Genomic DNA, 13709 nt, shown 5'->3' with positions numbered 1-13709 from the left:
CCGCGTCCGCAGTGTGGTCTTGCCGCTGTCTATACGCAGACGCACACACACACACACACACACACACACACACACACACACACACACACACACACACACAAGCGGAGGGGAGACGAGAGACGCGCTGTTCTCCCTACCCACACGTTGAAATTAAAAGGGAAAAACAAACAAAAAAAACACAAGATGCTCGTACAGCCCGCGAAGCCGGCGTGGGTGACGCAGGCTGGCAGTCGATGACCGTTGGCGGGGGAGGGACCACACACCGTGTCAGAAACTCACAGGCCACGCAGGACCACCGCGTGAGGGCGGGAGGTGGCGGCGCACAGTCACTCGCGCGTGCACGCTGCTGGGCGCGCACAGGCGCCGGTGCCTGCATGCCCGCCACTTCGCTTCCCCTCCCCATTGCTTACTGGGTCGAGACCTGCTGCAGCTTTGGGTTCCACATGAAGCCGAAGGACGCGCGGCGGTGCGTCAGCTGCTTGTACACGTACGCCACAGCGCGCAGGCGGGACTCGATGCGCTTGCGGTCGCGGGCGTCCAGGAACACCTTCATCAGCTTGCTCCCATCCGTGCGGTAGCGCCAGCGGCGGCCCACCACGTCGCTCGGGTAGATCAGGTCGTTTAGGATGTTCTCGAACACCGCACTGCTCGTCTTCGAGCGCTGCACCTTCTGCAGCTTGTACACGTCATTCGGGCGCTTCGTGATCTTGCGCTGCGCAACCAGCATCACCAGGTAGCCGGGGTGGCGCTTCTCCAGCTCGGAGGTCAGCGCGCGCTGAACCTTGCGCACCAGCATCAGGAAGCGCAGGGGGTAGAAGACCACCATCGCCGTCTTCTTCGAGCGCGGCACCTTGACCTCGCGCGCGCTGTTGATGTGAAAGCGCGGCAGCTCCTGACGAAGCGTCTTGTGCGACGTCTCGAGCTCGAACAGCGTCTTTGCGACGCTCTCCTCGAGGCTGCTGGGCTTGCTGCGCTTCAGCTTGCGGAGCTTGCGGAGGTAAGGCTGCATGATGTCCTCTACTTCTGTGCGCGTGTATGCGAGCTTCCCGTTCGTGTGTGAGAGAGAGAGAGAGAGAGTGGGGGTCGGCAGTGGTGCGTTGTGGTGCACGTGCGTGCGTGTGCAGGCGAGGGGCATCGCACGAGTAGATGGAGCGCAACGGTGGCGTGAGAGCGAGAGAAAAAAAGAGAAAAAGGGGGCCGAGCAGCAGTGGAAGGCAGAAGGCAGAAGGAGGAGGCAGTGGTGGTGGTGAGGGATGCGATGCAGAGCGAGAAGCTCGTGCCTGTACCGGTGCGTGACAGTGTACGCGCCGTGCACCGGCAGCCCTTCCGTGGCAATGTCGTGCCCTGCCAAGGCCGTAAAGAGACCACTGAAGATGGCAAGTGGTGACGCTCGTACACTTCTTCAGCACGCGGTCGACGTGCCCCGCGTTGCCTCCTCTATTCGCCTGTGCGTTGAGGTGTGTGCGTGCTGTCGTTGTGGTGGCGGCTCTGGTTGAATAGCCGGTAGAGCGGCAGTAGCAGAGAGATGTGAGACGCCCGTGCAGGGCATAAGAGAGGGGAGGGTGGACAAGAAAAGAAACTCAAGCGCAGCTGCCACTGCTACGACAGGGATGCAGCATCGGGCCGGAGCAGCTCAAGCGAGAGGAGGGATGCGTTAGCGATCAGCTGCCTTTCCCTCACCCCCTCACCCCTCGTTTCCCTCCTCCAGATAACATCACAGGTGGTTTCGTTGGCAGTAGAGCCCGCGCAACATCGGATCAACGTGAGGCAACCCTGCCAGTGAAAGAACTTCCGCTTCGTCTTGCAGGATCAGCTGCTCGACAAGGTCTCCGCAGGGCCGCGGCTGCTCTTCGTGATGCAATGGTGGCAGTACATCATCATGAGCCTCGCTCGCAGCCGTAGCGTGGGCAGGGGTCGTGTAGCTCACTCCGCCATCACTGCTCGTTGCCCCGGTTTCCCCAAACAAGAAGACGCCGGCCATGTTCATGTCGACACCGTGCGTGAGTGCCTGCAGAGTCACGTGGGTGGTGAAGGCGGCCGGCCCTGTCAGGAACAGCTGACGTACCGCGAAAGCACTCCACGGACAAACGTGTAGAACGAGCTGATGCAACTGGAGGCGAGAGAGGACGGCAGGGTCGGTGCAGGCCGGCGGTGGCACCTGCATGGGCAGGCGCGGGTCATAGCGGGCTGTCAGGTAAATTGGCTGGCGTCTTTCAAGCTGCAACTGCGATGGCGGGAACGACTTGGCTGCGGACACGACGTAGCCGCATCGGACGAGGCCCTCCAGTGCGCGCCGCACCCGGTATGAGACTTGCGGGCTTACGCAGTCGGTGGACGAGAAGGCAGCGCGCCGGCTGCAGTAGCGCCGCCGAAACTGTTTGCCGAGGCGCCGATGGATGTGCTGTTGGCGATGGTCTCCGCTGCCCCCGCCGGCGACCACTGTTGCACCGCCATCTTCTGCCTCGGCAACGTTGTCTGCGGCAGCCGGCGACGACGCAGATGGCAACGTCTGTGGACGCAGCATCAGCGCATCACGCAGAATCGTCGGCCTTGCGCGCCGTTGCTGCTTCGTTTCTCTCTCCGCCCACGCTTCGGAGCACCGTGCCTCACGCGTTGGACGATCGGTAGCGGTGGTGACTGTCGTGCTCACTGCAGAGGCACCGATGACACTGGTGCTGTAGTCGTGGTTGTTCATGGCATGTTCATCTGCTCCATCGTCCTTCTCTACCCCGCCAGCGCCGCCTGGGTCCACCGCCTCCACCTCGCACGTCGCCGCCTCCGTGAGGCAGAGAAGATACTCAGCTTGGAAGGCGAATGGGCAGCCGCGCCGCGTGGCACCGGTCAAGGCGACGTGGACGCCGTACGGAGCGAGCAGCTTCGTCAGCAGCGATGCGTGGTGCACTGCGGCATCGTAGCTGACGGTGTCGTGGGCGCGCCGTTGAAGCGGGCAAAGGAGAACAGGAGGGGCGTAAAGCGCGACGAGTCGGGCGGGAGACGTGAAGGCTAGAGCACGATAGGCATCTACCTGCAGCCGCTGCTGCTGCTGCTGCTGCTGCTGCTGCTGCCGAGCTGTGTTGAGCTCTGACGACGGAGGCACCAATGACAATGACGCGCCAACGCGATAGACCGAGGGACCTTTTGTCAGCGCCACCGCGGTCGACTGTACGGCGCGGCTGCCGTCTACATGACCGGTAGCCGCCGCTGCTGGCGGGTGCAGCACTCCGCGCCAGCAGTGCGACAGTCGCACAATATGGCGTGGGCCGTACTGCCCTTCCCAGTCATAGCGCGTGTGCAGACGTGCGATACTGGCGGCCATGTCGTACTGCGTTTGCCGGGCGCAGTCTCCGGTGACGCCGTTGACGCTGTCTGAGCTGAAGGCGGCGTGAAGGAGGAGACACTGTACAGCGAGGTGGTTCGCAGGGTGCAGCGTCAGCGGGAGCTTCATCTCACCAGGGGGGGGGGGTGGGGGGTGGGGGAGGCGGTGCGGAAGGGCTGTGGCGTGTGCTCAAACGAAGCGAGCGTGTGGGTGCGAGTGGCATACACGTCTCATTGTGTGGGGGGGGGGGGGGAGGGGAGGTGGAGGTGGGGGCCCGCTGTGTTGCCAAGCAACCGCGAGTAGGAGGGAGGAGAGGCGATGGGAGGGAGGAGAAATCCAGAAAAGGAGAGATCGCCATCACATCGATATATGATGGCAGTGCGCTGCGGTTGCCCTCATGCGATTTTCGCTCTCGCCTGTGCGCTCTCACTTCGTTCCACAACTGGGGGGGGGGAGAAGGGGGAGGGGGGGGGAGACACGTTAGAGTCCACCCACACCCACACACATGCAAAGATGCTCGCTCCGCCCGAGAGAGAGAGTGTGTGTGTGTGTGTCGGCCTCCTCCTGCTGAGCGCATCGCTGCTGCTGCATCTGCACTCGTTAGAGCGGTAGCACTATAGCCTCCTTCCCCCATAATCCACTCAGGGGCGCACCACCGTCTTCTGGCTCTGCCCGCCCCTTTTCCTCGTTCGAGTTCTCGAGTTTACATGCAGCCCCTCTCATTCTCCTTCAAGCAACTCTCTGGTAGAGAGGGTGGCTTGGATAGTGGAAGGAGGGGGGGGGGGGAGGGGAGTGGGCTATACATACAGGTACTTCATGCATTCCTTCTCCCAGCGCCTCAGCAAAGCACGAGAGGAGGATCTTGCGCGACTCTTAGGCAGCGCTTCTCTGACACACAAATCGCCTCCCGCTCTTCTCGAAGAGGGGGGGGGATTAAGGGAGGGAGTAGCAGCAGTGGCAAGAGCAGCAAGTCCTGCCAGAGGTCCATCTCCATCAACGTCATACGGATGTGTGGGCAAGCACAGAGAGGAAGAGGGGTGGGGGGGGTGGGGTGTCGGCGGGGCGCGGTAGAAGGTAAGGGGAGAAGGGCGAGGAAATGCAGGTCCCTCGTGGCTGTCAGCGGGGCAAGGGAAGGGGAAGAGGGAGCATAGTGTACACCAGCCGACGAGAACTCCCCCCCCCCCATGCAGAACAAGATATGCACGACGCGCAGTCCCACACACACGCACACACCCTGAGAGACGCATAATACACCCACCATGATTCACACAAGCCCACGATACGAGAGAGAGGCCACCGGCGAGGCAGCTGTGGAGGGAAAGGTGGGATGCATGGGTGAAGCGCGAAGAGGAAGAGAGTAAGATGCGCGCACTCCATCCTCCCTACCTTTACTCCCGCTCTTTCCCCCACTTCATCTTCATGACGTCGCGGTACAGCTACGGTGCGGGGAACGCCGACGCGTGTGCCGTCGCTGCATCGCGGAGAAGGTGACGCACAGCCTGCTGGCCACAGCCCGCCGCCGGCCGCGCCACTGTCGAGGTGTGAGTTCGCAGTGTCGGCAGGCGTCGCTGCAGCGATGGAGGGGCGTCGAGGTCGCACAGCGTCGATATGAGTCGCTGCCACTCGGGTGTGAGCACGTGCGCGTCCAGCTGGGTTGGCTCCAGCTCCAGCTCCGCTCGCAGCGCACACACTTTCTGCCAGTCTTTCTCCAGCTGCGTGAGCTCAACGCGCACGTCGCTTAGATTTGCCGCAGCCCAGTCGCGCCCGCCGGAGAGCAGAAACTTCCGCTGCCATGAGTCGTCTGAACGGGCCTCGAGGGTGGCGTAGCGTTGCTCGTACAGTGCCGTCATCGCGTGCAGGCAGCGACAGTGCTGCTGCAGTGCCAGCGTGCACTGATCCGCAAGTCGGCACTGCGTGAAGTGGTTATCCGTTTCCACGCGGCGACAGTGCGCCTCGCAGGCGTCAAAAAGTTGCCTCACTGCCGTGTCGCTGTCCGCCAGCAGCTGCACGAGCGCAGCGGCGTGCTTCCTGCTCTCCATCACGCCGCCGTACCGCAGCTGAACAGCCTGGTGCAGCTGGCCGTGGCTCGCCTCCAGCTGCGCCAAACTGAGATGGTCCTGCAGAAGCGCCTGCGAGACCTCTTCGTACTTGAGTTGCTCCATGAAGAACAATTTGAGCGCTTCTCGTGCGCGGCGTGCACTCTTTTCCTGTTGCCCCTCGAGCCGCGTCAAGAGCGCCTCACCCTGCGCGATTGATTGTCGAAGCCGCTCATGCTCTGAGATGAACGTCTTTTCCATTTCTTCCACCGCCGTCACGATGCGCTGCCCGTTGCGATTCATCATCTCCGCGCACGCCTCCGAGTCAGACTTCATGGCCGCCACTGTTGTATCGCAGTGACTGCGGTGGGTATGTACGGACTGCCGCAGCGAGCCCATCTCTGCGGCAACACACTCGCGGAGGACGTCGCTGCAGTGGATTGCGTCTGTAAAGAAGAGCTTGCATGTGTCCAGCTCCTCGAAGAGCAGCGTCCACAGCGCCTCAGCAGTCGCCCCCCGCTGCGCCAAGTCGGTGATCTCGTCCTCGGCGGAGGACATTGTTGACACCGGAGAACCCGCCTTCGCCAACCTTTCCGGCGCTGCGGTGGACTCGTGCGCGTGCACGAAATCAGTCCAGAGCCTCCCATGCTGCTCCAGCTGCCGATACACCGGCACCTGCGCCATCTCCACCTCCGGCGCGGCGCGCCTCTGCTGTACACATGACTCTAGAGCCGCCCGTGCAATGCGAAAGGGCTGGCGCAGCGGCACCGTGAAGAGCAACGACTCCTGGACGCGCTTCTCGAGGTCTGGCAGCGCTGCCCTCTGCACGTTGTGGACGTCGTGCAGCAGCAGTGTCGTCCACTTGGGAAGCGAACCCCGCGCCCGTTGCAGCGGTGCGAAAATGCGGCGCAGGAAGTGCGCGCGGGCGTAGGGGTTCAGTCGATCGTCCGCCGTCATCTGCGTATCCGGACTTGCTGTCATCGACTGGTGCTGCTGCTGATGGGAGGCCGACATCAACCCATTGGTTGCACCCTCGAGGGTGCCATCCTTGCCCTCCTTCTCGTCCTCGCCGCTGCTGCTGTTGCTGCTCGCGCTGCGTGATGGCGATTTAGCGTCACCGCCGTGGTGGTTCCTACGGCGATCCGCACGAGCACCGCTTTGGACGACGGAGAAATCCAGAGTGACACGCGCCCTGTCCGCTTGCCCAGCCTTGCCAGTACCACTGTCCATAGCCACCTCGAACCCGTAGCGCTGCACAACGTCCTTTGCCTGCCAGTAGAGCTTCTCCCGCACCTCCCCCCGCCACGCCGCGTCGGGGTTGGCCAGGACGTCTGCCAGCGCGGCGCGGCGGGCTGCATTGCGCTGCTGGATCTGCTCCACACGGCGCCACGCCGCCTCCACTGCGCTGCGTAGCGATTCAGTCTGCGCGCTCTCCGCCTGTAGGAAGGACTCGAATTTATGCCGGAACGACGCCGGGGTGAAGTACTGCCACAGTGCTGCGTCCGTCGCCGCGTCGTTCGTCACGCGCATCGGCGCGCCGGCGTCGGCGCGGGCCATGGTCAGCGCCGACGTATCCGCGGTGCGGTCAAGTCCGTTAGTCTTGACACCGGGCAAGTACGGCGAAGGCGGCGGTGATGGGGACGGCGAGCATGCAACGATGGTAGCGGGCACTGCTGTTGAAGTTTCTGTGCGTAGCGAGCTGCTGCACTGATGCTGGAGCCCGCTGCTTACTCGAGCCTCTGCGACATCCTCTGGATGGTCTGCGGTGTGTGGGACGTGAGACACAACTTGCTGGAAAAAATAGGCTGAGAGCCGCGTTGGCTCTGGCCGCGGTGGTCGCTGCATCGGTCCCTGCGTGTAGGTGCGAGTATAGTGAGTATGCGTATGCGCTCGGGCCTGTCTGCCTGTCCATCGATGAGAGGTGCAGAGTGGGGAGAGAGAGAGAGGGGGATGTGGAAGCAGCAACGCGCAAGTACGCAGTTGTTTAACCAGGTGACACCGCGTTGCTGTGGCTGTGGATGACGCATGCACACGGGCAGCGTTGATGGGTGGTGAACACTCCCACAGTGCAAGGCCGAGATGATGGCGCGACACGACCCATCACTCTACGAGTGGACGCAAGTGTGTGTGTGTGCGTGTGTGGTGTGCGACTCCACAGGGAAATCCCTGTGGAGTCGCACACCTCTCATATTCCTTCAGCTGTCGTCGTGCTGCGGCTGACATCGTTGGGGCCAAAAAAAGGAGGGGGAGGGGGAAGACGCAGAAGGAGCAAAGCGGGAGGGATCGCTGCGGGTGACGTGCGCGTCGCCGCGAACACAATACCACGCCTCCGCCTCCGTCTCCGCCTCCCCGTCCGCGCGGACCCTTACACGCGCTCCTGCCTAAGAAGGAATGAGACTAGCGCCCAGCATGGGGGTGCACGTGCGGCATGTACGCGGCTCTTCCTCTCTGTTGGTTTCAGATTGGTGCAAGTACAGCACACCTCCCATGCCCTTTACCCCCCGCCACCCCCAACCCATTTCATCGCTGAAGTGGCGAGTGTGCTTGGAGAGGAGCTAAGAGGGGGTTTACAGGAGGAGCGTGGAGGAGGGTGACCTGGCCACGGTCATCGTCACACAGACACCCTCCCATATACACACGCGTGCGGTGGTCCAGGGATGATCGGAGCCCTGCATTCATCAACCCAGAGCCCCATGCAGACATCAATGTGGAAACAACGGGAGCTCGCTGCTGTGGCGGCACCACAGCGCTGCTCCAGGCAACTGGCCGGCGCTCAACAACGTCGCCCACACAAAAGGCCCGAAGAAGTCGTAGCTGTGCGGCGACTCCTCATAGCTGTACACCAAGTCGACGGAGGCGCCATCTGAGCCCGTCATCGCGTCTTCCGCGATTGTCACCGCCACGGATGGTTCAGCCATCAAACTGCTGGCCCTCGATACGCTGACACCCGTGTAGCTACCGCCGCCGTCGTCGCCGCCACTCGCGTCCTTGCGATTGCTGCCGCTGATGCTACCACTCTTGCCTTGGTCGTGCTGTTGCTGCTGCTGTGCCTGCTGACCACGCCGCAGAATCGCCAAAATCTCCGGCGGGCTCTGCGCCTGGTTGGAGCTGGCGATGTCGGCTTCACAGTTCCGGATCATATCGGCCAAGTTTGTGAGCAGCTGCTTTGTCGGCTGGGCGTGCGGGCACTGTGCCTCGACGGCGGCATCGACATCGTCAATAATGCGGTTGCGGACGTAGAGCAACTCGTAGATGAGATGCTCGTTGTGCCGGCTGGCACCACGCAGCAGCGATTCAACGCCTTCTACAACGATGCGTAGTTGACGCAGGTACATGGTGAGGATCTCCTCCAGCGCCCGTACATCCTCGGCAGACGTCACCACCGTGGTGATGCTACCTCTGGTGCTGCTAATGGAGCTGCCCACGTCGTCTGGCGCGGCAGTCGGTTGGCCGACAGTCTCCGCTGTGGTACTGGCGCAGGTGTTCCCTTCGGCGGTGGTCGTCGCCGTAGATGCCATCAAGAGTGCGCTCGCGCGATGAATCTTCTTTAACGCGAGCGTCAGCAGCGCCGACACGCGTTGCGCCGTGTACGGGTCTATGCCTTGAACAAACGGTGCGAGGTTCACCAGGCATGGCGCGAAGACAGCGATGAGCGCCTCGTTGCGCTCCGTCAGCCCCTTGAGGATGCCGAGTGAGAGCACTACGACGGCAAGCGCACCAACAGAGGCTTTTGCATCGTAGCGCTCTAGCAAGTGCTTGCCAAGGCACGGCGTGTTGCACAGCAGTCGGTTCACCACGCGGTCCTGCGAGACGAGCAGCAGCAGCGTACTGGCCATGAAGTTGATGAAGGGGTACGAGAAGATGCGCAGCTGGAAGATGATCCGCCCCAGTACGGCGTTCTGCAAGACGTCGCCGGCCGTACCAGCAGCAGCGGCCTGCGATGGCCGCGCCGTGTTTCTACACGTTCTGCTCGTCATCTCCAGCAGCTCCTGCATCGTTGAGACGAGTAGCGCGGCATCCTCGGTCAGCACCGTGTGCAGGAACGTGCAGTGATCGTGCAGCAGCACATACAGTAGGATCAACACCTCAGGGAAGCTCGTCAGCCGCGACCGGATAGCTGAGAGCAGCGCGACGAACGATACCGGGGTGCCATCCCGTATCGCCGTCACGTACTCGAGGGCCGGGTTCCGGGCGCCGCCTTTTTGATAAACGACCAGCACGCACAGCAGCGCCGTGGCGTGGCGGCCCACCTGCTCCCAGCAGCTACAGCTCTTCATAAGCACCGCGGCAGGGTCTGTGGGGTGCGCGCTGGTCGAAGCGCTAGAGGCACCAACGCCGCTGGCGGCGGAGGCGGCATTGGACGTCATCGAGCACGGCACTTCAAGCACATACGCGCCCTTGTCGCTTGCGAACCCGGGCGCTGTGGCGGGGGTGCTAAAGACGTGGAAGAGGTTGAGGAAGGATGGCTGATGCCCTTCGTGGTAGAGCGCCGGCGACTTTGCCGTCCAGCTCAGTTTCCCCCACGAGACAACGGTCTGGAGCAGCGTGGATAGGCACTCGTCTAGCAACGGCGACGACAACATCAGCTCCGTGAAAAGGTCCATTGTGTCTTCCTGGAATTCCGTGCCGTGGTGCAGCGCCGTCGACGTCATCGTGAGTAGCAGTCGCAGCACACCGAAGTGTGTTGCCACCGTCGCCGCGTCAAGCGGCACGCGCACCACGAAAGAGAACGCCATACGGCACAGCAGCGCGGCGGTGTCCTCAAGTGGCGCATCGCCCAACGGTATCTCCTCGCCACATTTCCCCGTCGCCTCCAGGACGTTAGCAAGCGCCGCGGACCACCCTTTGGTCAGCCGCAGGATGTGGCGCAGCAGCAGCTCAGCGAGGTGTAGTACCGCCGGTGTGCTGGCATCTATGCTGTGGGGGGCTTCAACACACCGGCGCATGACCTCACTGCACAGCCGCAGCAGCCAGCGCACACGCCCCGTCTCGGCGGTCTTGCTCATCACCGCGGCGGCAATCGGCTCCGCTACGCCGTAGAGCTCTGAGCCATTGCAGAGGCTGCGTTCATACTGCTTCACCTTAGAAAGAAATTCTAACTCGTCAGGGGCGGTGGCAGCGTCGGACGTCAGCGCCGCCGTGAAATACTCGGACGCCTCCTTGCGTTGGGCGGCACCCATGGTTTACCCTTTTGCTGCTTTACCGCCTCTGTGTTTCGTCCCCCTACTTGTGCTGTGCGCTCAGTCGTTCGTTCAGGGCAATCGGCTCTTTCCTCCGCCAGCGTGTGGGTGGGAGAGGGGGTGGGAGAGAGAGAGAGAGAGAGGGGGTCGAGTAGAGGAGAGGGAGAGACGATGTCGCCACAGGGAGAGGGGAGTGACGAAGGGCCTAAAAGAAAACATCTGCAGGAAGACCACCACATCCACGAAGAGGCACTGGTCTGCGTGTGTGTGCTCGCGCGCATGTGGGTGTCCCCCCCACCACACGCACACAGACCAGCGCCTCTTCGCTCTTGCAACCTTCTCCTTCACGCCGATAGGGTTTTTAGGGCAAAAAAGTGCGGACCAATCACCAAAGGGGAAGTAAAGAGCGAGGCGGAAGTCACGAGAGCAGCGGCTGCAGGGGTACCGACAGCACCCAACTTACACACACACGAATACGCCCTGCACGTCACTATCTGTATGTGCGGGCTTGCGTCTGTGATTGGGGAGATGGGGAGCGAGGAGGGGCTCCCCTCCTCGCTCCCTCGACTTCCACCCGATGCATCAATCTGTCTCTGATTTGCCACGTCGCGCCGCCTTGCGCTGCTTCAGCTCCTCCTTCCGTCGCTCCTGGCGATTGCGCGGGGGGCTATTGCTACCACCGTCATCCGCGCCAGTTCCGGCGCCGCTCCTGCCGAAGTAGGTGGATGCTAAAGGCTTCAGCACCGTGTCCCACAGCTTGTAGATGAGTGTCGCTGGCACAGGGAGGTAAAAAACGATGAAGGCGGGATGCAGGATGCACAGCGCCTGGACCACCCAGCACACCCACAGGATATCTTGAACCAAAGTGTAGTAGCCCAGCTCCTGCGGGTTGGAGACGTCGATACAGTCCAGTAAACCGCCTTCCGGGCTAATGGTGGGCTGCGCCAACTTGTTCAGCGTCGAGTAGGCCAGATACTCCTGACCGGCCCAGAAGCCAATCGCCATGAGATCGTAAAACGACGGCAGACTACCGTTGCGGTAGAAGATGGCGAACACATAAAGGGCGTTCACTGCGGCGGTGATCATCGAGAAGACGCGCATACGCGCAATGTTCTTCTTTAAGTTCTTCTTCGCCGTCTCCTTTGCCATTGCTGGTTGTCGCCGGTTACCGTGTGCTTCTCTCTCTGTGTGTGTGTGTGTGGGTGGGTGGGGTTGTTGTGTGGGGTCGTTGTCGAGGCGAGTCACCCACGAGATAGGAAATAGAGAGAGAGAGAATGAGGGGTGAGGCGAGTAAAGGTGAGTAGCGCGGGGGGGGGAGGGGAGTAAGGAGGCCTCAAAAGCAAATTGCGTGTGTGTGTGTGTGTGGGTGGGTGGCGCTCTCTCTGTCTCTCGCCATCAGGTGACCCACACATCCATCGTCCCTCTAAGCTCTTGTCCACCGCTGGTACAGGTGCACGTGTCTTCCCCAGCATTCCACACGTCAAGGACTCAGCACCCAAACTGCAACACAACACACAAGAGACAACGAGAGAGGAAGGGAAGGGGGCGGGTCGTCCCTTTCCTGGCCTGTGTGCTACGGTGCGCCTGATAGAGAATCAAAGAAGGGAGAGAAGGGACAACTGCGGCAACGTGGCACGCGGACCAAACACCCATCGACAAACTCGCAGCGATACAGGCAGCGGGTACGCGCGCGTGCGTGTGTGTGTGTGTGTGTGTGCGGGAGGGATGTACATACGCATCGTGCATGTCGCTCCTCTGTATCCACCGACTCCCTCCCGCCCTGCCTCCTTCTCTGCGCGAGGCGTCTGATTGCCTGCACCTCTTCTCCGACGCTTCCACCGCTGCTGCTGCTGCTGCGACAGGGCGAGACGGTCACGGCCGTACGCCAGTTTTTGGCTCCGTCATCCCGTAGCCATCAGGACGGCCGTACGGGTCGCCCCGGTACGGGTTGAGCACGTAGATCCCGCCACCAAACGCCAGCACGAGGGCGATGCCGAAGATGCGATTGAGCCTCTCGGCACCCTCAACCGCGTCTTCGCTGCATCTGTGCAGCTCAGCCGGGACGCGCTGCCGGTGCGGGCCCTTAGGGAAGTCCTGAAACATCTGCTCAGGGCCCTCGTCGTCACTACCGTCGCGCCTCTCGCGAATTTTATCGTAGAAGTTACGGCTGCTGCACACGAGCACGCGCGACAGAGACGCGACGGCGGACGCCGTAGTGCCAGTGGAGCGAAGAGAGGCACCGCGAATAGCGGTTACGAGAGGGCGGTGGCGTGATGCGGTGAGGAAGGGCACGCGCATCGACGAGCGGGCTACAGCGCCGGTGGGGATGCAGCCAAGTGGAGGCGTCATGGCTGTCGCAGCTTCCCTCTGTTGGAAGCCTTTCTGTTTCTCGTTCTTTTTGGTGTTAGGGATGATGGTTCCACTTCTTCCACGATGGCCGTGTGGCGGTCTTTGGTGCGGTGGAAAGAGGGGGAGAGGAGGCCGCACGAGGGGCTGTTAAGATCAAACGAGGGAGAGGGAGGGAGAGACAAAGACCCGAGATGAGGGGCGTACGCATACAGAAAGACAGAGAACGGAGGCAGGCAGGAAGTGGGCACGGTGTGGTGTGGCGCCGCAGCTTCCCATCAGCTCCCCCCTTTTGCTCCAAGTGCGCCTGCTGCTCAAGCGCCGACACACCACCATGTGCATCACCGCCACTAGCACCGCCTGTGCCCCCCTCCCCCCCACCATCTCTCGCACCTCTTCGTTCATCACCGCTTCCCTGATACGCACGTGTGTGTATGCAAGCAAATCTATGAGTGCATCGAGCTCGTCGAGTGTGTAGCCACTCTACCATCTCTCCACCCCCTTTCCCTCTCTCTCTCTCTCCGGAGCACACCGGTACAAATGACATCACACACCAAAGACATAAGGCGGAGCCTGAGTGCGAAGAAAAGCGTACCAGAGGACAGGAGGCGCAAGAGAGGCGCTCCCCAGCGCGGTGGCAGAGGGCAAACACGCCCACACCCTCCGCTGTGCGGGGTCTGCGGGTACGCATGACGTCCTCCCAGCGCTTTCCCTCTCTTCCCCCTCCTCCCTCGCCGCACCCCCCCGACGTGGCACGTACACGACACCGCACAGAGGGGGCAATACACACCAACAGCAACGCAGTTAACATCAAATGAACAGCAGCAAACC

General features: G+C 62.0%; 6 protein-coding genes across 6 annotated transcripts; all 6 read right to left on the bottom strand.

The window, feature by feature from the left end:
* Positions 1-406: 406 nt before the first annotated feature.
* Positions 407-1135, bottom strand: LBRM_01_0460 (putative ribosomal protein S7; the record flags this gene model as incomplete). Its single annotated transcript, XM_001561437.1, has 1 exon — positions 407-1135. The coding sequence occupies one exon, from the start codon at positions 1133-1135 to the stop codon at positions 407-409; it is 729 nt and encodes a 242-aa protein (XP_001561487.1).
* A 579-nt stretch (positions 1136-1714) lies between these two features.
* On the bottom strand, positions 1715-3445 carry LBRM_01_0450 (conserved hypothetical protein; the record flags this gene model as incomplete). The annotated part of the gene is made up of 1 exon (XM_001561436.1): positions 1715-3445. One exon carries the CDS (start codon positions 3443-3445, stop codon positions 1715-1717), a length of 1731 nt encoding a protein of 576 aa, XP_001561486.1.
* A 1307-nt stretch (positions 3446-4752) lies between these two features.
* Positions 4753-7197, bottom strand: LBRM_01_0440 (conserved hypothetical protein; the record flags this gene model as incomplete). Its single annotated transcript, XM_001561435.1, has 1 exon — positions 4753-7197. The coding sequence occupies one exon, from the start codon at positions 7195-7197 to the stop codon at positions 4753-4755; it is 2445 nt and encodes an 814-aa protein (XP_001561485.1).
* Positions 7198-8054: 857 nt separating this feature from the next.
* LBRM_01_0430 (conserved hypothetical protein) lies at positions 8055-10532 on the bottom strand (the record flags this gene model as incomplete). The annotated part of the gene is made up of 1 exon (XM_001561434.1): positions 8055-10532. The coding sequence occupies one exon, from the start codon at positions 10530-10532 to the stop codon at positions 8055-8057; it is 2478 nt and encodes an 825-aa protein (XP_001561484.1).
* Positions 10533-11114: 582 nt separating this feature from the next.
* Positions 11115-11681, bottom strand: LBRM_01_0420 (conserved hypothetical protein; the record flags this gene model as incomplete). The annotated part of the gene is made up of 1 exon (XM_001561433.1): positions 11115-11681. The coding sequence occupies one exon, from the start codon at positions 11679-11681 to the stop codon at positions 11115-11117; it is 567 nt and encodes a 188-aa protein (XP_001561483.1).
* A 723-nt stretch (positions 11682-12404) lies between these two features.
* LBRM_01_0410 (conserved hypothetical protein) lies at positions 12405-12830 on the bottom strand (the record flags this gene model as incomplete). The annotated part of the gene is made up of 1 exon (XM_001561432.1): positions 12405-12830. The coding sequence occupies one exon, from the start codon at positions 12828-12830 to the stop codon at positions 12405-12407; it is 426 nt and encodes a 141-aa protein (XP_001561482.1).
* Between the last annotated feature and the right edge of the window lie 879 nt (positions 12831-13709).

Source organism: Leishmania braziliensis, chromosome 1, assembly GCF_000002845.2.
Source record: "Leishmania braziliensis MHOM/BR/75/M2904 complete genome, chromosome 1".
NCBI classification, from domain to species: domain Eukaryota; phylum Euglenozoa; class Kinetoplastea; order Trypanosomatida; family Trypanosomatidae; genus Leishmania; species Leishmania braziliensis.
The sequence above is the reverse complement of the archived record's forward strand: the minus strand, read 5'-3'. Positions and strand labels throughout refer to the sequence as shown.